Source organism: Kickxella alabastrina, assembly GCF_025024165.1.
Source record: "Kickxella alabastrina strain RSA 675 chromosome Unknown BX661scaffold_23, whole genome shotgun sequence".
Taxonomy (NCBI): Eukaryota; Fungi; Kickxellomycota; class Kickxellomycetes; order Kickxellales; family Kickxellaceae; genus Kickxella; species Kickxella alabastrina.
Genome location: NW_026251494.1, coordinates 138,240 through 159,755, shown reverse-complemented (window position 1 = coordinate 159,755; position 21,516 = coordinate 138,240). Strand labels below are relative to the sequence as shown.

General features: G+C 45.4%; 4 protein-coding genes across 4 annotated transcripts; 2 read left to right on the top strand and 2 right to left on the bottom strand.

The window, feature by feature from the left end:
* Nucleotides 1-1,147: 1,147 nt before the first annotated feature.
* Nucleotides 1,148-2,165, top strand: BX661DRAFT_216317 (uncharacterized protein; the record flags this gene model as incomplete). Its single annotated transcript, XM_051538764.1, has 2 exons — nt 1,148-1,683; nt 1,892-2,165. 2 exons carry the CDS (start codon nt 1,148-1,150, stop codon nt 2,163-2,165), a joined length of 810 nt encoding a protein of 269 aa, XP_051389568.1.
* Nucleotides 2,166-8,643: 6,478 nt separating this feature from the next.
* On the bottom strand, nt 8,644-10,581 carry BX661DRAFT_145607 (hsp71-like protein; the record flags this gene model as incomplete). The annotated part of the gene is made up of 1 exon (XM_051533125.1): nt 8,644-10,581. One exon carries the CDS (start codon nt 10,579-10,581, stop codon nt 8,644-8,646), a length of 1,938 nt encoding a protein of 645 aa, XP_051389567.1.
* A 790-nt stretch (nt 10,582-11,371) lies between these two features.
* BX661DRAFT_200222 (uncharacterized protein) lies at nt 11,372-12,955 on the bottom strand (the record flags this gene model as incomplete). The annotated part of the gene is made up of 1 exon (XM_051538387.1): nt 11,372-12,955. One exon carries the CDS (start codon nt 12,953-12,955, stop codon nt 11,372-11,374), a length of 1,584 nt encoding a protein of 527 aa, XP_051389566.1.
* A 74-nt stretch (nt 12,956-13,029) lies between these two features.
* Nucleotides 13,030-14,418, top strand: BX661DRAFT_186848 (peptidase family C78-domain-containing protein; the record flags this gene model as incomplete). The annotated part of the gene is made up of 1 exon (XM_051537108.1): nt 13,030-14,418. A coding segment is annotated over exon 1 (866 nt), but the record flags the coding sequence as incomplete, so codon positions are not given.
* Nucleotides 14,419-21,516: the final 7,098 nt, after the last annotated feature.

The following is a 21,516-nucleotide window of genomic DNA, read 5'->3' as shown; positions in this document are numbered from 1 at the left end:
TGGTCCCCATCAACCAATAAAATAATACAACCAACCACCACCATCAGAAAACAACTCGGCATTTTAACGACAACAATCCAAAACAAACAGTTGTTTTTAACTCAACAACCATTATAAAATTTTCTAAAAAAACAAAATGCACCTTCAAACCAGCATCGAAAACAACAGCACCGTCTGTAATAATATACACAATGCTCCTAAATGCCCTTATCATGGATATCCGCATATGACCATGAGTTGCCTCGTTTCTTTTTAGTTAGTACCAATTAAAAATATTGAATTACACACACAGTTGCAACGTTTACAAGGTTATACATTTGCTAACGCATCAGAGACATGGTATATATTTTTTTGATGTATAGCAATGGTCTGGAAAATTAATTCACAAGCTTCATTCCTCGAATTTTTCCACTTGGCTAAATAAAAATATTCTCATTTGACTTCATACCCTCACTTCTAATAGCTAAAATGTTATAAAAAGTACATGGTAAATTTATTTGTGTACGCTTCTAGCAATTGATAATTCCGCTGAGCTGACTGTCCAGAACGCAGTGAAAATTTTTTGCTTGCATTTTTGCCACGCTGAAACATATTTTTGCACAGCTCCATCTCGTTGTCTGAGCGCATAAGTGCGCACCTCGCAAGGTTTAGCTTGGTTTTTTCTATGCGCAGGATTTCTTTCGCAATTTTGCACACACAGTACAGGTTTTGAAACAGAACAAACAAAATTCAATTGGGGAAATCAGTTTAATTCATTTTTTTTCAAAAAGTAAATCAGAAGTGTTACATTGAAGCTTGCGAGATTTTCGCGGCTATTTATGTCAGATTTTTTTGTTGATTTCAAAAACAATGTGTACATATGGAGATATTTAAAAGAAGCAACTACTGGCCCACATATACAGATGTAGGCAGATGATGCACGGCTTATTTATTGATTCCCGTATAAAAAATTGAGCAGCGTTTGACAACCAGCAATGAAAAACCAAATAAAAATGGGCCCAAGCGTTTTCGCTTTTTATCACTTTTTCCACTTTTTATTTATAAAGATAATATTTGTTATTTATATGCTGCCATTTACATACTACCACATTTTAAATTTTCATTTGAGCCTCAACATTTATTATAATATTATCAATGATTAGTTGCCATGCGGATGTTACCAGTTATTATTTTGTTTATTTTCCTGGCGGTTGTTGTGCAGGCGACATCTGACCCAACTGAGTACAAGCAATCTACTGGCTCAAGCAGCTCTGGAAGTAAGAGAACTAGCGGGGTCAATGGGTCAAGCAGCAAGGTAGCTAGCGGATTAAGTAGTTCTAGCAGCTCCAACATCAAAATAACTAGTGACTCAAGCAATTCTGGAAGTTCCGGCAGCTCTGGTAGCTCCAGCGGTTTAATAAGCAACTCCAGTGCCTCTAACAGCAGCTACAGTAGTTTAGGTAGCTCCAGCAGCAAAGGCACTACCAGCAGCGGCAAGATAAACACCGCCACAATCACCAGCATCAAAGGCAGAGGAGGAATTACAGGCAAAGGCACATTATTATTTGGCAATAAGCCACCAAGCTACACCTTGCTCTACCCGGACCTCTCCGACACCAGCGTCAGCGCCAGACCCATTGGCACTGGTGATTCGTCGCGCACACACATGCCACCGCCATTATACTCTGAAAATTCCAATTGCTTGTCAATTAATAGCGGCCAGACCCTGCCCCCGTATACTTTTTTCTAGTTATCCTATTGTGTACTATGCGTCGATGTCGCGCAGTGTGCATTCGGGCGCTTGGGGCTACAGGTTTTATCCGATTTACCCGTATCCTTACTAGGCGTACGGATCAGGCTCTTGGATTGGTGGATAGTACTACACAAGCTAATACAACTACAGTCTTAAAAGGTATAACAGCAAGCTGCAAAACACCACTGTACTCAACAATACCAATATTCCGGTTATCGGCGACCAGGACATATTCAACACGGACAAGAACATCACGTTTACAGACTTTAACAGCAGCACGATTGTGATTCAGCCATGTGGCAATTGGTCCAGCTCTGATCTTCAGGTCAACGATTCAGATTGCGGCTTTATTCTTCTGGATGTTTGCAATGGCGCTGTGATTTGTGGCAACGCTACAACCGAAGTACGCAATGGTATTACATTTTTCAGTTGAATTTAGGCGACAGGACGAACACGCTGCGCACTCAGACTATTTCCAGTACAAACAATTCGGTTAAGGCTGGGCCGATTGTTGGAATTGTTGTTGGCGTAATTGCACTTATATTTATATTTGCTGGTTTCATTTGGTGAACCTTGCGCCGGAAAAGGACTATTTAAGTAGAATAATTGCGTCCCATGTTTTTTGCATGGATGCTGTATTGCGGCTTAATTTTCGATATTTTGTGAGGTTAATTACCATTTAATTAATTAAATGGTTGTAGCCCAATTACAATATTGTTCAGAAATGAACATGTTTGCCACTTACACCCAAATTTGCAGACACTAATTTTAAAGTAGCACATTTTTGGTTTTTGGTTTTTGGTTTTTCTATCTGTGTAATATATCGTACTCTGATCACACACATTCATATAAAAAAACTGTCAGATTTTTCTATGCTTTCTCTGCGTCTACTCCCCTTTTTATGAATCGCCCTTAAGCACATTGTGTATCTTCTCAACCGATTGACTGCTTTTTTTCTGTCTTTTATCACCATCCTTTTTCTTTTTTCCGCTTTGTACAAATGAATTTTTCTTTTAAATAAATTTGAATTCCAAAGGCTTTGAATTCAAGTGCCTAATTTACATAAATGCGCATAAAACAATACTGCGCGATGGCCATACGATAAAGGAGAGGGAGTTGAAGTTGAATTCATGTATTTCGTGAAATTCTAAACAAGGGGAATTCACTTGTATTCACGCATGAATTGCCCCTCATAAAATGGGAGACTGTCAATATCACTATTTATAAGCATATTGGTAATTTTTATTAGTATTTGACAATTTTATGTTTGCAATCGATTGCATATTTTGGGTTGTATTTATTTATTTTCTTATATCTATGGGATCTGACTGCTTGAGCCAAGGGAAATTAAATACGACGCACTCTTATTTTTTATTATTTTTACATTACGGCCATTTCCACCAATCCCCGGGTTACTGGCTTATTATTTTTAATCCTGCAGCCATCTCCTCACCAAGATAAAATGCCTTGATTTGCCCCGCCTTGTTTTTTATTTCCGCAACGCCTGTGCATTTTTGGTGTTTGCTAAAGATCATTTACAGTAAAAATTACGCAATATTCTTCTTCTTCCTGTGGTGAGCTTAGTTTATTGTGCAAGTTTTATGAAGGCCAAATAAAAGGCAACTGGGGAATTTTACTATAAAAAGCCAACATTGCCCACCGACATACTGCAACATTTCTTTACCATCTTGTTATACTACAGTTTTTATAATACAATACAACACTTTCAATTTGCATTTAAAATATTATAAATCAATTCAACATGTACTCTCAAATCAATACTGAATGCTCTGGCACCGCTTGCAATAATGTTTATAGTGGCACATATAAATGCAAAGTATGTAGTAGGTATCCCTATATGACCAAGCATTTCCCGGTGAATTAAATTTGTTCTACCAATAAGCAATCGGCATTGCAAATATTAAAATTATTTTGCGCAAATACAGAAAATACATGACAACCGAGTAGTATAGATCCAATACAAAAACACGCATTTTCTTGTTAATGTCCTAGTACCACGTTTGAGCTTAGCCATGTCAACAACTTTTGCCAACCTTTATACTATGTCTTTTTAGTATATATAATAAATAGCTATTTAAATACATACTAATTGTATGCTACATCATAATTGCAGTGCCGGCGTGATATTGAAGGTACATTTTACATCGTAAAAAAATAATTAGAACGTTGTCATTTTACACATGACATATCTCTGTCGGGAAAACAAACAAACCAGCAGCATCCCGCCTTTAATATATTGCAAGTGAGACATGTTTTAATTGTTGCATTTAAAAATGAAGTGTTTATTTTATTTGAATTTTTATTAACCCGCATCTGCTTTCATTGTTACATGGAATAAAATGCACAAAAAAAGCAAGTATCGGGGGGGTTTTTTGCGAGACGTATTGCATAACCAGGTGCGCAGTCTTCACATGTTAAATATGGCTGCTTGCAGTACATACACATCAAGATGAATGAGATCAATTGCATTGAAGCTATTAATGACATACTTCAACCTTTAATCTATATTTACTTGGGCACTGTTAAACAAATAGGTTTCACTCAACACTAGCTTTTTTAATAATTTTATTGATATTTTTGTTACATTCTTTACATGCCAGAGAATGCACACGAATAAATATCCGACACCATTTAATTACTGTTTTATTTGCTTGTTAAAATGAAAAGGCCATTATTTTTATGCTGCCTTTTATGTTCAATCATTTTCAAACATTATCGAGTTTATTTCATGTGACCGATCCTCCCATCCTCCTTTGCCAAGATTGTACATAAAACATTGGCTGCACAAGACAGCGATCACGTCAATCCCACCGGATCAATTATCCACACTTTGTTTAATATACATTAGCATGCAAGGGTGTTCAATTTACTTTAAACAATTAAGTAATGGATATTGCCACAAGTATAAAAAAATAAAAAAAGCTTGAAATAAAAACTAGTGTTCATTGGAATTCAAATTCATCCTACTGAATTTTTTTAAAACAAAACGTTGAATTCGAATTTTCTGTTTGAATCTAACTACAGGGTTTTCTTCACAGAGTGACTTATTGTTTCTTTTAAAATAAAAGGCGGAATGTAAAAAAAAAATTATAAGAGAAAATGAATGAATGATGTCGAGCAGCCGCACAAAAATGGATGCTTTCACATTTACTAAAAAAGGGGGTATACTAGAAAATAACCACAGAAACAAAAAAACTGAGGACATCTTTAGGCCCATCAGTTAGCAGCAGCTCACTGCACTTTTTTCCCCGGAAAAATTAGAAAAGCAATGCAGAGGAACAAACTGTTTATTCTCGGAAAATGTTTTCAAACGAAACCCACTGACATGAGCAGCCATTTCATGCAGAGGGCCACGCACAAGCGGCCATTATTCAAAAAGTATTATTAGGAACAACATTAGAACAAACCCAGTGTTTGAACGGTGTCTCGTTTTCTACCTAATTGATATTATTCCTTAAAACAGTTGAACTGCGGCTCAGATTTGGTGGCACCTTGCTAAAGTACAAAACGAGCAGCAGCTGTTTGGCTGCACAAACCACCAAGGCCACGCCGATAAGTTGGGACATGTGGAGATGCAAATTCAAACACACCAATGATACATTTTCAGACAACCACCAATCATTGCCCCCACGACGGGAGCGGCTGCAGAAGATTTTTTCTTGAAAATAAATTCATTGCTTTTTTGTCTGCTGGCACATGACGCGGTCCCCACAGCGTCGCAATTCTTTCACGTGATTGATGGCCTGGAAAAGCCATGCGAGACAAAATATCTTAAACTTTACTTCTAAAAGTGGGAGCGCATTTAGTGGTTCTGGCTATTGGTGTCCCGCTTTCTGTGGGGGGGGACATCCGGGTAGACCAAACAGGTTTTGAGATTTAAGTTGGCAAGCCCATGGTAGTCAACGGCATTGGAAAATGTGCAAAGATGCTCTCAAATGCCAAAAAAGTTACAAGGTTTGGTGGGCTAGAAGATTTACCGCGCCCATGCCTAAGTGTCATTGTTTGGCTTTACAGTCTATGGTTGCGGCTTTACAGTTTGAGCATTTTGAAACCAAGCGACAGTAGTTTGAAATGTAATTTAATTATAAATATTATTGCTCAACAATTTTGTCTTTAACATCTACAACAGATGGAAACCCGTCATTTAATGAGTGCGGGTGCAAAACCTAGGTTTTGACACGGTTCTCTAATACAAAAATAAATCTATTTTAAACTTTAAATTATTTTTTGTATTGCTTTATCTTTTACCATCGGAATTGCGGCCAATTGGTTTTACTTTTTTGATACAGGGAGTATTGTCTTTGTGGTATATTTATTTTAAAAGAGCAAGTGGAGTATTTTTAACACGGTCTTGTGGACTTATTGCGCAGCACACATGTTTTAATAAATTGGGTTTTAATACTTGCTAATTGTTCACAGCTATTTTAAACTCATAATATACAACAAAATTATAGAACCATTCTACGTATAAATATAGCCCAAGCAGGAGACGTTTTTATCCACTTTTATTATATCTTTACATAACCATTATCAATAAACAACTTTTCTAATTCACTACCACTAGTTTACAAGCCTAATAAACAACTTTAAGTAGCATAACTCATTTAACGAATGTCGTCAAATTCCAATACTAAAAGCATACCTAATACTAGTGATAAACCCAAGAGTGCGGAAAGGTGCATTGAATGTAAGAGTCGTTTTTTTGTTGTATTGGGCTGTAACACCAATTCTGCTCATAGTAAACGCATGTGTAACAGGTGTTTGGGCCTAAAGATTGGATGCAAACATGATATTCCTAGCACATGCAAGTGCGTAGAAACTCACTTTAATGATTTAAAGTGTGAGTGTGGGAAACAACTAAAAATTGTAAAATAAAAAGTAGAAAAAAATAGTTCATTGAACTAAAATTTTGAATCTTTAATCGGATTTTATTTTATATTAGTGTAAACCAAAAAACAATTATTCTAAAGGCATTGGAAAGCGCAGTTTTAAGTTGTATTAGTTTATTTTAGACGTTTCTCAAATAATGCACAGTAAATAAATACAATGCAATAAAAAGGGGTATGCAACGCATACCTTAAAAAGTTGCACAGACAAAATAAATCTTTCAATTATAACACAAGGATCCATTCATTTGCATTACAATTGTTAGATAAGAAAAATGCAGGAATAGTGGGTATTTTTTAGACAGAAAAAAATTCATTAGTTTGAGCATTTCCTTTCTAACTTTTTTGCGGACGTTTTTGTACAATATAATAGCAACCGTATTCATTGTATAAAATTATTTATTATTTTTTTCTTGACAATCCGGCCAAAATTTATTAGTAGCAAACCAATCATAGTAGAAACATTTGTGAACGTGTGCCCTTTTAAACCTCAATTATTCTTAATTGTTCCATCAAACTTCAAAATTTTTCTTCGAATTTTTCACGTTTATTTCCTATCGATGACCACATATGCCAAGATTTGACAGACTAGCCAACTGGCAAAGAAAAAAGAATACAATCTTGTTATTTTCTAGTACTCCTATGAATACCATTATACAAAGGGAGTGGATTTCCGCTTTTATGGTTTCAATTTTTCTTATTATTTTATTTTTGATTGGGTCCCAAATTACGACCAGTGTAATACAATCTTTTGTATAGTAAAAGTTTTATATATAAAGCCTCGATTGTGGTGCCCAACACACATTTCAAGCCACTATCTTCCCTTTTCAAGAATCAAGATTGCCCTCATGGCCACTATACACATTTCTGTTATTGCTGGCTGACATCAAGGAACACCATGATGTTTACAGCGCTGCCCACACAGCGCTGCCCCCTTTTTCAGTTAAGTAAGTAATTTTTAAGACTTGAATATATCGATTTAGACCCACATTTTTATAGAGCACGACATCGATGTCTGGAAGTAAAATTCAATTATTTCATATCATTATCAACTACACCACCATACTTTATTAAAAGTTGGCTTACTTTTTTTTTTAAAACATTTTTTTTTCAGCTTATAACAATTTCTTCATTTAAATATGCCTCTTAAGCCTTCTGAGACTACTAAGAAAACTCTGGCTCCTGAAATAATAGATGTGGCCAAGAATAAAAACAGCAAACTCAAAGTGATTACAAATAGAGCGTACTGCGAGAAAAATAAACCTTTATTCCTTGTTGATGGCAACAAAGTTATTGGCTCACCTATAGGCGAAGCAATGTACAGCTTAAAGATACACAGGAACCCTAGTGCAACAATATATGATGAACATGCTAATTGCACAATCCATAAAGATTTAAAATACAGGGGTAAGTTAGAGAACAAGAGTATTGGGTTTGATTTTGCATATCCATGTTTTTATAATAAATGTAAAGAGATGACATATTTTTGCGCACGTTGCTTAAAATATTGTATTGAAGTGGATAAAGAAGTCGGCTGCAATGGTTGTGGTGATGCGATTGGATCTGATATATACGATAGGTTTGCAAAAGAGATGTTGAAAAAAATTAATGAAAAAATAGCTGAAGAAAAACTGATTGGTGCTAAAGAGAAAAAATCACCAAAGAATGGGAAATAAGCAAACCAGTGGATACAATTCAATTTTATCGAGCCTCCATACTGCTGGCGATGTAATTTGGCACAGCACATTGCATGTCCATATCCGTTGTCTATAGTTTAAATTTTTTTGTTTTTGTTGTAAAAAAAATATAAACTTTTTAAATAAATACTTTTTTGTATTTTCACATCCACATCCACAATCAAACAGTTATTATTTTCATTCCAAGCCATTCTCTAAGGAATAATAAAAAGCATAAAAATGAGAATAAAAATTGTTTGAATTGTGAATTTGAAAATGAAAAGAAACGAGTATACAAATCAAAAAGAAACGAATTATTTAAAAACAATTAGTCGACCTCCTCAATGGTAGGTCCCTGGTCGCCGCTGGCGCCGGGGGCCTCACCACCGCTGGGAGGGAAACCGCCAGGAGCGCCACCAGGGGCACCACCAGCCTTCTGGTACATGCCGGAGATGATCGGGTTAGCGATCTCCTCGAGCTCCTTCTGGCGACCCTCATACTCCTCCTTCGAGGCCTCCGAGGACTCCTCCAGCCACTTAATAGCATCCTCAACGGCCTTGGTCAGCTTCTCCTTATCGGCAGCATCCAGCTGATCAGCGACCTTGGCGTCGTTCAGGGTGTTCTTAAGGTTGTAAGCGTAGGACTCGAGGCCGTTACGCGCGGTGATGCGAGCAGCGACAGCCTCGTCCTCGGCCTTGTACTTCTCGGCATCAGCAACCATGCGCTCAATGTCCTCCTTGGTCAGGCGGCCCTTGTCGTTGGTGATGGTGATCTTGTTGGACTTGCCCGAAGCCTTGTCGACGGCGCTGACGTTCAGGATACCGTTGGCATCGACATCAAAGGAGACCTCAATCTGGGGCACACCGCGGGGGGCGGGGGCAATACCGGTAAGGTCGAACTTACCCAGGAGGTTGTTATCCTTGGTGCGGGTGCGCTCACCCTCGAAGACCTGGATGGAAACCGCGGGCTGGTTGTCGCTGTAGGTTGAGAAGACCTCGGACTTCTTGGTCGGCACAGTAGTGTTACGCTTGATCAGGGCAGTCATGACACCACCGGCGGTCTCGATACCGAGAGACAGGGGAGCGACATCGAGGAGCAGCAGATCCTGGGTCTTCTCCGAAGTATCACCGGAAAGAATGGCAGCCTGGACGGCGGCACCGTAGGCGACAGCCTCGTCGGGGTTGATCGACTTGTCGAGCTCCTTGCCGCTGAAGTAGTCCGAAATGAGCTTCTGAACCTTGGGGATACGAGTGGAGCCACCAACCAGGACAATCTCCGAAACCTGGCTCTTCTCGATCTTCGAGTCGCGCAGAACCTTGTCAACGGGGTCGACGGTGGAGCGGAACAGGTCCGCGCACAGCTCCTCGAAGCGGGCACGGGTAATCGAGGTGTAGAAATCAGTACCCTCGAACAGCGAGTCAATCTCGATAGAGGTCTGGGCAGACGACGAGAGAGTGCGCTTGGCGCGCTCGCAGGCAGTGCGCAGACGGCGCATAGCACGGGCATTGCCGGTCATGTCCTTCTTGAACTTGCGCTTGAACTCCTGGGTGAAGTGGTTGACCAGACGGTTGTCGAAATCCTCACCACCAAGGTGAGTGTCACCGGCGGTAGCCTTGACCTCGAAAATACCGTCCTCGATGGACAGCAGGGAGACATCGAAGGTTCCTCCTCCGAGATCGAAGATAAGGACGTTCTTCTCACCTTCGGACTTCTTGTCAAGACCGTAGGCGATGGCGGCGGCGGTGGGCTCGTTGATGATACGCAGGACGTTGAGGCCCGAAATCAGACCGGCATCCTTGGTAGCCTGGCGCTGCGAGTCATTGAAGTACGCGGGCACGGTGATAACGGCATCCTTGACGGCGTCGCCCAGGAAGGCCTCGGCGGTCTCGCGCATCTTGATCAAAACCATCGAGGAGATCTCCTCGGGGGTGAAGGTCTTGGTCTCACCCTTGAACTCAATCTGGATGATGGGCTTGCCCTCCTTGGGGATAATCTTGAAGGGCCAGTGCTTCATGTCAGACTGCACTTCGGCGTCTTCGAAGCGACGGCCGATGAGGCGCTTGGCGTCGAAGACGGTGTTGTGGGGGTTCATGGCGACCTGGTTCTTTGCGGCATCTCCGATCAGACGCTCGCTGTCGGTGAAACCAACGTACGAGGGGGTGGTGCGGTTGCCCTGGTCGTTGGCAATAATCTCAACGCGGTCGTTCTGCCAAACACCAACGCAGGAGTAAGTGGTACCAAGATCAATTCCGATAGCCTTGCCCATTTTTTAATCGATAGTTTTATACAGTATGAGAAAAGGGTGTGGAATAAAGTGGTGAATAAAGTTGCTTATAGTTATTGACAGGTGTGTGTGTGTAAAAAAACAGTGCTAATAAGTGAAGAACAAGAAAAAAAGCAAAAGATGGAGTGGCAGACGAAAAGTTGAGTTTAAATAGCAGAGCGGGAGGAAAAAAAGTGGTTTATTTTCATTCTGACTTTTATTTTTTATTTTTATTTTTTATTTTGCTAGTGATACGAAATTATTCTTTGTGCGTCTAGAACCTTCATGCAGGCCCCACGCATGAAGGATGGTGTTTTTTATGCTTTATTTTCGCTGAGGCTGGGCAATTGGCATTGAAAGTGCGCGCTTGGCACTTTTGGCGATTTGGCATTTTAGGCCTGAGTATTCTCTGCGCTTCTTTTTATTTTATTTTACAGGCATCATCATCAATAAAGGGGAGGGGGGGAGTGATTCCATCGCCCTTGAGCGGCAAGAAAAAGATCTATGGGCTTCCAGAACCCCCTCATCCCAGAGCGGAGAGGAGAGAACAAAAAAACTTTGATAGTTGCGATTACTGGCAGCGAAATTCGCACCGCGCCGTATTTGTTGCTTTTTGGCAGGTAGTTAATGGTCATCGGGGTCTACGGCTTTATTCGCCCAGAAACAACAGGAAAAAGAGAAAGAAGGCTTGTGGCGAAAGAAGAACCATCGCAGCCAACCACCAGCCGCCCACCGCCCCCACCGCCCCCTCCGGCCCAGCCTCAGCGCAGCCAGCGCAGCCAGCGCAGCCAGCCTAGCCCAGCAGCAGCACGTGCACGGCAGCGTACATGGCCAAAGGCACGACCAAATTGTCGTTCTGCTCGGTCAGCGCCTCCAGCGCAGCCATCAGCGCGCAAACAAGCGCCAGCCACGGCCACGCGCGCAGCTCCCCCGCGACATGGCCAGCCGCGCAGCAGGCGCCAAACAGGACCAGGGCAAATGCGGCCGAGCCCTCGATGGATTTCGGCGACCTGCTGGTGGCGAACCACCACCTGTGGCTGCCAAAGCGCACGCCCGCCAGCGACGCCGCGCTGTCGGCCAGCCCCAGCGCCAGCACGCCGGAGAGCTGCGCCAGGCGGCTGGGCCCTCCGAGCCACAGCGGCAGGGCGCAGCCCAGCAGCAGGTGGAAGTGCGACGTCACCAGCCGCGCCGTGTCGCGGTGGTCCGTGAACCGCCGCAGGAACGCGTCGATCGCCGCCGAGTACCCGGGCACGCGCAGCGCGCGCAGGCACTCGGCGAGCACGAAGGCGGCCAGCGCCGCCGTGAAGCCCAGGTGCAGGAGGAGGGGCGCGTGGAGCAGGGCGGGCGCGAAGAGCGCCGTGGCCAGCAGGTGGTAGGCCTTGCGCCGCACGTGCAGCTGCAGCTTGGTCGGTGGCGCGGCGCCGGTCTCGGCGCCGGCGCCCAGCCAGCGCGTGCGGGCCGCCAGCGCGCCGGCCGCGGCGAGCAGCAGCGCCCAGTAGCCGAGCACGGCGAGGTGCGCCGGCGCGCCCAGCAGCAGCGCCGCGTGCAGCGCCCACGCGGCCGGGCTGGCGCCGGACGCCAGCGCCGCCAGCGCCACGGCCAGCGCGGCAAACGCCGGCGACAGGACAAGGAAGGCCGCCCCGCGGCGCGTGTATGCGCGCGCGCCGGCCGTGGCGGTGGCCAGCGCCTGGGCGAGCGCCAGCAGCGCGACGCACGCGGCCTCGGCGGCCGCCGTAGCCCCAGCCACGGAGCCGCCGCCGGCCGCGCCTGCGGCCAGGTGCGCGGCCGCCAGCAAGACGGCCTGCGCGCCCACAGCGGCCTCGCCCATCGTGAAGCTGCGCGGGAACCGCGACATCGCATACGCCGCCAGCCAATGCTGCGCCGCGCCCAGGCAGCCCGCCGCCAGCGCCGCCGCCACGGTGCCGCCGCCGCTGCCGCCCCCGCCGCCGCCGCCGCTGCCCCACGCCAAGGCGCCCACGCCCGCCGCCCACACGCCCACTCGTCTGCGCATTGGCGGCGCGCGCGGGTCTTCTGCGCCCCAAAACAGCGCCGATTCCAGCGCCATCGCCTGCGCTGCCGGGGCCGCCCAGGCCGGCGCATCGGCGCCCTTCGCCAGCAGAACGAGCGGCACCAGAAGCGTGGCCCAGGCTCGGCCGCTGCCGGCATCTTTGCGCTGGCTCCTCGACGCTGCGCCGGCGGCAGTCTGCGCGCTTTGCCAGAGCGCCAGCATGGCGAGCAACGCTCCGGCCACTCGCACTGTGGGCGCTGTGGTGCTGCTGTGCCAGCAGGCGAGGAGGGTGAGTGTGGCTGGGATGCTTGCCTCGCAAAGCGCCTGTGCTCGTCGCGAAACCGTGTCGCGTATGCTGCTGCTGGTCATTGTGTGTTGTGCATGTATCTCTTTTGTTTGTTTGTTTGTTTGTCTATGTGTGGCGAGAATAAAAAAAGCGCAGAACCGCAAGCCCCAGTATCGCTTCGGGGGCGGGCGGGCGGCTTTTTTGCTCTCCCCCGTAGTCTTTCTTTCCAATCTTTCTTTTTTGCTTGTGACGCTCTCTGCCCAACCCCGAGATCGAGATCGTGCATTCTCTTGTTCAGCCAGGCCGAGCCAGGCCGAGCCGCGCTGCGCCGCGCTGCGCCGAGCCACAGAGCCACAGAGCCATAGAGCCATATGGGCACTGCCTGTATTATTTATTATGTATATTCCCAAAGCCACGCCTTCCCAGACCACGCCACGCATTAAAATTCTAGCTTTTAAGTTCTGCTTTTTTTTCCTAGTTGCTCCGCCATCAAACAAAAAGCATTTTTCACGCTATTAAATTGCAACCAACCCTACATCCCAATGCCGACCAAGCCCGCTTTAATCGATCTCACCGGCGACTCGGACACAGCCGCCCCAGCAGCGGCAAGCTCCAAGCCCACGAGGCACAAAAGCCCACACACAAAGCAGAAAATCCTCAGTTTCCTCCGCCTCCACCGCTCACCCACCGCGCCCGCCCACTTCCAACTCAGCCAACTACACCCTACGCCCGCATTGGCCCTAGCCAACGCGTCAACCCAGCTAATCAACACCACAATGGTTGATCGCGGGTGGGCCTGTGGCTACCGTAACTGTCAAATGCTGCTCAGCAGTCTTTTGGCCGATACGCGGTACCATATGCACGAGAGATTCCCCTGTAGCGTCCCATCAGTACGTGCCCTGCAGGAGTGCTTGGAGCTGGCGTGGCGCGATGGCTTCGATCCGGATGGCGCTGAGCAGATGGGCCGTAGGGTTGTTGGTGGGCGCAAGTGGGTTGGAACAACGGAGATATACTGCATCTTGGCTCACTTTGGCGTGCCCGCAAGGATCGTGGATTTCCACCGGCCTACTGCTGCTGACGGCACGAACCCGATGCTGTTCGCGTGGATGGTTGAATACTTTATTGCAAGCGAGGGGGGGAGCGCAGGAGGCATCCGGTTTATTTGCAGCATCAGGGGCATAGCAGGACGGTGGTGGGCGTGGAGATGGCTGAGGAGGGGGTTTCCTTGGTGCTGTTTGATCCCGATGTCGCTGTGTTGGAGCAACCTGAGATTAAGCATTTCCGCTTTAGACTGTGCGACACAAGGGGCGTGGAGCAGTATCAGGTCTTGTATGTGGATGAAGACGAAAATATTTTTGCACCCGAGTATGTTATTCCAAACCTCATTTCGTCTGTGCGCATCCCCTAGAAAAATCTTTTTTAGGCGCGGGTGAAAAATAAACCTCTTGTAAATATTCTCCGTTCTATTATTTTATAATTTTTTTTGCATCTGCAACAAAATTTAAATGTTCGCCATTTCTATTTAAAAATAAAGCAGACATAGCACTAATTTGCATATATTGCTTCTATTTTACTAATCATACAAGAAGATAGTCGTGTTTAAAAAAATATATTTTCCCTGCAAACAAGCGCAACGCATCATTTTTCTAGTTTTACAAAATTAAAATACAAGTGTTTTTTTTTTAAAAAAAATCAATTGCATCTTTAAATATAAAATAATGTATTTTGCGTTTTGGGTGTTATCACTCTGTTCAGGAATAATACAAAATTCCAAGACAAGGATTGTTATAATAAGAGAGAGAGAGAGAGAGTGTGTGTGTGTGTGGACCACTACGATGTAGTTTTAAAGGTGGGGGGTATTAGTTCATGAAGGCTTTTATTATCAAGGGAATCACAAAAGTAGAACTAGGGGCAGGCTCGTCTTATATGCGTATCTCGTTACCTTTGTTGTGCATATTACCAGTTGTGTGCTCTGTTGGCGAGACCTGGCTCTTCTGCAAGCAGACCAGTATCTTGGCAAGTCAATCTTGCGGTTTTTGCATATGTGCACTCGTACGTGTGCATTGCTAAATAGGGAGCATATCTGGGCATCATTATTATGCCCCCCCCCTAATTTATGCCTGCATAGTCCAATTAGCACCCTATCAATCGGCATGCAGATGGATCCTTGTTTCATGACTTTCAACCTCAGCATCTACTTCAATGTCTTCGGGATGCACAACAACATTATATATTTTTAGCAAACTTGATACATTAAATTTTAATTACTACCAATTCACATTCAACAAACTCTTACATACTTAAACCGTTGATGTTTCAATAAAAGGTTTGTTATTTTGTTTCAACAAGCTTTTAATAAATACTTTGAAAAGGTAACGGTTAGACAGGTGCCATTCAATAAAAATTGCTTAGAAATATTTTTAAATTACAGGATTCTAAACAAGCCATATTGTCGTGCTCTATAAAAATGTGGGTCTAAATTTTATATATTCAAGTCTTAAAAATTACTTACTGAACTGAACTGAAAAAGGGGGCAGCGCTGTAAACATCATGGTGTTCCTTGATGTCAGCCAGCAATAACAGAAATGTGTATAGTGGCCATGAGGGCGACCTTGATTCTTGAAAAGAGAAGATAGTGGCCTGAAATGTGTGTTGGGCATCACATTTGAAATTGAATGTCAACCCAGCTGCTTTGGTCACTCTTCTAGCTGTGCATGTTGAATTACTGCCGTACTTGAAGCTTACCAGTGTTGATTCTGCTTTCACGTGGGATATGTTCTAAAACAAATTAGCAAATGGTAGGTATAACTTTGACAAATTGGAACAACTGTCTATTGAGTTCAATGAAGATGCTGAGAACAATATTGAAAATCATAAGCAGTCTATAACCACGCAGCAGAAAAAACAAAGCACACTGAGTGCTGGATTCCCGAAACTATTTGAACTTAACATTAAATGTGCCACAACTAATAGACTTTGGCAAGTAATGTGCTTTGGTGCTGACAAATGGTTGTGTCAATAAAATGAAGATCAAAATAATTGGGTTCAATATATCGCCAATCACGAACAGTATAAACGAAGGCAAATACATGCAAGCAGTGTCTTTAAATAGTTGGTGTTGGGAATCCTTTTGACAATTTCATCAACAATTAGAGTTAATTCAGCGTAATGGCTACAATGTTTATTAGAAGCACTTTGGCAGCACTATTCCTAACAGCTACGTCCATCAATTAGAGTCGTACAGATGCGATGTCTCTGTTACGTTTACACTGCTACACAATTTTCATCCAATCTTAGACACCTGATTGTCAACTTTGAAAACACAACTAACCCGTTTCCCACAGTGGATGCAGCCAGCATCGAAACTGCAGCAATGCTGGGAGATTTGAACCAATTTACTTGGAGTAGCTTTGCAGACAGTAGATGTGCGGGGATAGTAGCGTTTAGCAATTTGATGAGCTTTGAAGCCATCCATTTAGACAGCGGTTGTAACTACAGCAGATCCAGATTAAATGGCTCTTCAGGAACTATTGAAGAGCAGAGCTTATTACATGGTATATGCCAAATTTGGAGTATTCGAATATCCCCCATCAGGCGCAGAAAAATAAAAACAATCGAATAATCAAACACTTTAAAAAGTTGCACAAAGTGAACGTTAGCATTGCTGAGAACACGCCGAGTGGATCTAATATGATAGATGCTGAAGGGGGCCAATATGGCTTGCAGTGATGAGAAGGACAACTCAGGCTCGGCAACTGATTCTGATGATTTTAATGATCTGGATGATCTTTTTGTGCAATGAAATTTTAAATGGGCCTGCCTCAATTTTACAAGCTAGATAAATGACTGGAAAAGAGAAGGTAATTTTGAGTGTTGCAATGCTTTTGGGTGATAACTGTGCGCAACAAACAAAGCACATGATTAACAAATACGTTATTATCAGACAATGGGTCTCTGGCAGAAGCATACTTCATTAAGAGGAGTCGCGCACTGATTTGATATCATAAAGTATTTCAAGCCTTTAAATAAAATATTAATTGAAAATATTAGCTGCATTTGTATTACTCATCTTTTTTCATTTGATTCTAGCTTTTGTTTTTTCTAAACGTTTTACTGGCGGGCTCACTGTTTAAATTTACAAATGAGTTTATTTTTCTATTCAAGTTGATGTAAATAATAAATAAACCTTGGCTAAATTATGCATATAAGGAGTGGCCAGGCCGTAACTTGCACGAGATACCTATAAGTCAGCCATTTTTAGAATCAAGCTTGTGACAGCTTGGGATCAAGCGATCACTGCAGCGATCACACTTTATTTTTGGTGATTAAAAAAGCTCGACATAAATAGCAAAAAAAAAGTAAAAAAAAAAGTTTGCTATTTTCCTTGTTTGTAATCCAAAAAAATTTTTTATAATTATACAAAAATGGACTGTTCGGCTGATTTCGAGGCCAATGTAAAGTCGGCATTTGGCGCGCTGATGGCGGCCACCAAAGCAGCAGCACGGCTGCCCAATGATATCAGCTTCCACCGCACTCTGGACGAGGACATTGACGCGCGGCTCGACCGCACCGGGCAGCGCACACTTGCTCTTGCCAACACGCTGTGGACCAAGGCGCGCTCGGATCCGTCCTTAAGCGAGATTGAGTCCACCGACGACATTGCGCTGCGCACATCCTCAGGCCAATGGGAGGCGGCGCCTGGGTTCCGCGCAGTGGTCGAGGCGGTCGACACGCTGCTCGAGAAGATCGACGTTGGCCTGGACGAGGTACTCCGGCGGCCTGCGCACCGGCTGCGCGCGGCAGTTGGCACGCAGAGCGCGCCCATGGTGACCAGCGTGGCGGCGGCCGGTGGACGCACCACAGATCTCAAGCTGGTGCATGCCAGCAGCGTGCCGCGGCCGCAGGTGGCGTTTAAGGATATTGTGGACAACTCGGTGTCGACGCCATTTGTGTGGAAGATCCGCGAAAAGCTCAACGCGCTGGTTCCGCTGGACTATGGGCTGCCGGGCGCCACAGTCGCGGGCACGGCGCTGGGCGCGCACCTGGCATCGCTGGGCATCGGTTCCCACACGCCACGCGGATCGGGCGCATCGTCGCCCAGAAACGACACCGATGAGCCGGCCCTCTTTGACCTGCCACACCCGTACGCGTACGAGATCAAGCACCAACCGCCGCCGGCGCAGCTTTTCGTTGAGCAGGCGCCGCAGGAGCCAAAAGACTGGGACGAGACGCCGTTTGCCTTTGTCGACACGCCGGCGCAACTCGCCGAGATGCTCGAGCACCTGGAGGGCGCGGCTGAGGTAGCCATCGATCTTGAGCACCATAACTACCGCTCGTACCATGGCTTTACGTGCCTGGTGCAGATCAGCTCACGCACGCGCGATTTTGTGGTTGACGCACTGGCGCTGCGCAGCGAGCTGCACCAGCTCAACCGCATCACAACTGACCCGCGCGTGGTCAAGGTGCTGCACGGCGCCGAGAGCGACATTGTGTGGCTGCAGCGCGACTTTGGCGTTTACGTCGTCGGGATGTTTGACACATACCATGCGTCGCACGTGCTTAACATGGGCCACCACTCGCTGGCGCACCTGCTGAAGGAGTACTGCGCGTTCGACGCCGACAAGAAGTACCAACTGGCCGACTGGCGCATCCGTCCGGTGCCGGCTGAGATGCTGCACTACGCGCGCGCGGACACACACTTCCTGCTGTACATCTACGACCGCATGCGCAACGAGATTCTGCAGCGTGGCCGCGAACTGGTCGGCCAGGACGTCGGCACGCCGGGTGCCGCGCACTTTGGGCGGCTCGCCGGCATGGATGTTGTGGCGACAGCCACGCAACCGCTGGAACTCACACTGCAGCGGTCGGCGACGACAGCGATGAACCGCTTTGTCAAGGAGTCGTACGACGCGGATCACGGTCTGGGGTCCGGCGGCTGGGCTGCGCTGTTGCGCAAGTGGCGCCACCCCTTCAGCCCCGTGCAGATGGCCGTGCTGCGCGCGCTGCACCAGTGGCGCGACACGTGCGCACGCGAGGAGGACGAGTCTACACGCTACGTGCTGCCTAACCACATGCTGTACGCGCTCGCTGACCGCATGCCCACAGAGCCGGCGGCGCTCCTGGCTGCCTGCCAGCCGACGCCACCGCTGCTGCGGCTTTACGCGTCGGATGTTGCGCGGCTCGTGGTGCAGGCCAAGACGCGCGCCGAGGAGCGCATGGCGGAGTTCCGTGGCGTCATTGATGATGTCCATAGTGAAGTGCGCCCGATGGCCCCGGTGCACACGCGCTTCAACGAGCCTATGGACGCGGCGGACAACGAGGAGCCCGCCACAGATGTTGCCGATGTCCTGACGCCCGAGCTGATGAGCGCCGCGGCGGTGCTGATGTCCCCTGGAGCCGCGCTGTTTGGACGTCTTGATGCCAGACCGCAGCAGGAGTCTGAGGCCATGCGGCGTGCGCGCGAGATCCGGTCGAACCTCGTGCTGACTGTTGTAATGCCAAGCGCCGTGCTGACCGGTGCTGAGGACATGGAGGTTGATGCGCCGGTTGTGCCTGTCGCTGCAAAGCGCCCGCACGCCGCCATCACTGCCCTGCCCCTGCCAACCAGCCCGTCGTGCTGTCGGAGACCTACGCCAAGTACCAGCCGGAGAAGGCCCCGAAACACCCTAAGAGACAGAAGACCTCGGATCTGGACAACCTCCCGACAATCTCGCTCGGCGACATCAGCTCCTCGTCATCTGAGGACGAGGCCACTGCAGCTGCAGCAGCAAAGTCCAAGAAGAGCAGGAGTAAGAGCAAGAGGATACAGGCTGGAGGAAGCAAGGTCGCAGCTAATGATATTACGCCGCATGAGTATGCCGCGGCGGATCCCGAGGAGGACGTGCTGGGTGAGTCGGCTAGGCCTAAGAAGAAGAAGAACAGAAAGCCGAAGAGGTCTGCTCAGGAGGCTTATGACCCATATGCACAGATAACCACTACGAAGGAGCTGGCTAAGCGGCCTGCTCGCTCGAGAGTCAACAATAAGGAGGGCAACCGCTCGATGACGTTCAAGAACTAAAAAAATTATTATATTTTAAAAATACTGGTGCTTGTGTGTAAATTATATTAGCCAATTTTTTGTTTGGTATTTTAACAGTCGGTCATTGTATGTGATGCTTAAATTTGGCCATCTTAAATTGATCTGTAATACAATTACGAACATTTAAGGTTAAACTGGTCGGTTTAACTGTGGTACTTTAGCATACCGCGACATGGAGATATCGCCAACGTTTATAAATAATTAAATAATTTTGAAAATAAGATATACTTTATAAACATTTGTGACAGACATTGTCTTGTGGAAAATTTAAAGTACTGTTGCACAGACTGAAGATATGGAAGTGGATTTTGAGGTCGAGAATCGCGAAACAGGTTTCCACCTGCATGCCGATTGATAGGCGCTAATTGGATATGCAGGCGTAAATTAGGGGGCATTACATAATGCCCAAACATGCTCCCATTTTGCAATGCACACGCATGAGCGCACACACCACGAAAACCACAACATTGGATCCAGTTCTCACCACCAACGGAGGCACAATTGACAATGTGCACAACAAAGGCGACAAGGCACATATAAGATGAGGCCGGCCCTAGTGTATTTTAGAAACATCAGTAATAAAACCTTTTATAAAATCACCCCTACCTTTTAACACTAGACAACTAGTGCTCTTCACACCCCCTCTTACTATAAATACATTGCATCAAAGCAATGTATAAGTAAATACACTAACTGCGGTGGGTTTTCATACCCCAATCTACCTATATTTATTCACCTTGCTCCCTACATCAAAAAATGTATTTTCTTTTTTTCTTTTTGCCCGCAGAGCATTTCGTAATGAAAAAGTAGCATAATTTATTATACAAGTAAACTCATCTTAAATTTATAAGGAACACTGTGTACCGGAAAAATGCTTTTAAAAAAGCACCGGTGTTCCTGGAGCAACATCATATCCTCAAACAGCTTCTTGTGCTTGCTGCTTGGTAATACCTGTCAAAAATTTTACGGGTCCTGGGCATGCTATAACCATTATAATTTTTTTAAAAAAAAACTCTAATGAACAACGTTTTAAACCTCTTTCCAATGCGCCGCGGCAGGCACATGCAGACTGTTGTACCCAAAGCTCAAAAAATTTATGACAAATATGCATTTTGCCAAATATAATATCCTCTCTACGCGCAAATACTCTCTAAAATTACCACCAGTAATAACCTGTTTGTTGGAAATATTTGCAAGAAGCATGTTTGCTTGCTCTGGGTTGTTGCTCACAAAGTCTAGAGAAATTTAGTGGTATTTCCAAAAAAACATTTTTCAACAATAAAACACTTACAATTTCAGAATTAAACAAAATGTAAGCTGGTGTTTCGGTATATGTTGTGGTGAGGTATTTTGCATCTAAAGTTATTTTTTGCCAAAAATATATTTAATCAAATATTTAAAAAAAATATTACCTTTCTTAATTTTTTTGCAAACAAGCGTGGCGCATCATTTTTTAGTTTTACAAAATTAAAATACAATAGTTTTTTTAAAATTAATTACACCCTTGAATATATAATAATGTATTTTGAGTTTTGGGTGTCATGACTCCATTTAGGAATAATACCA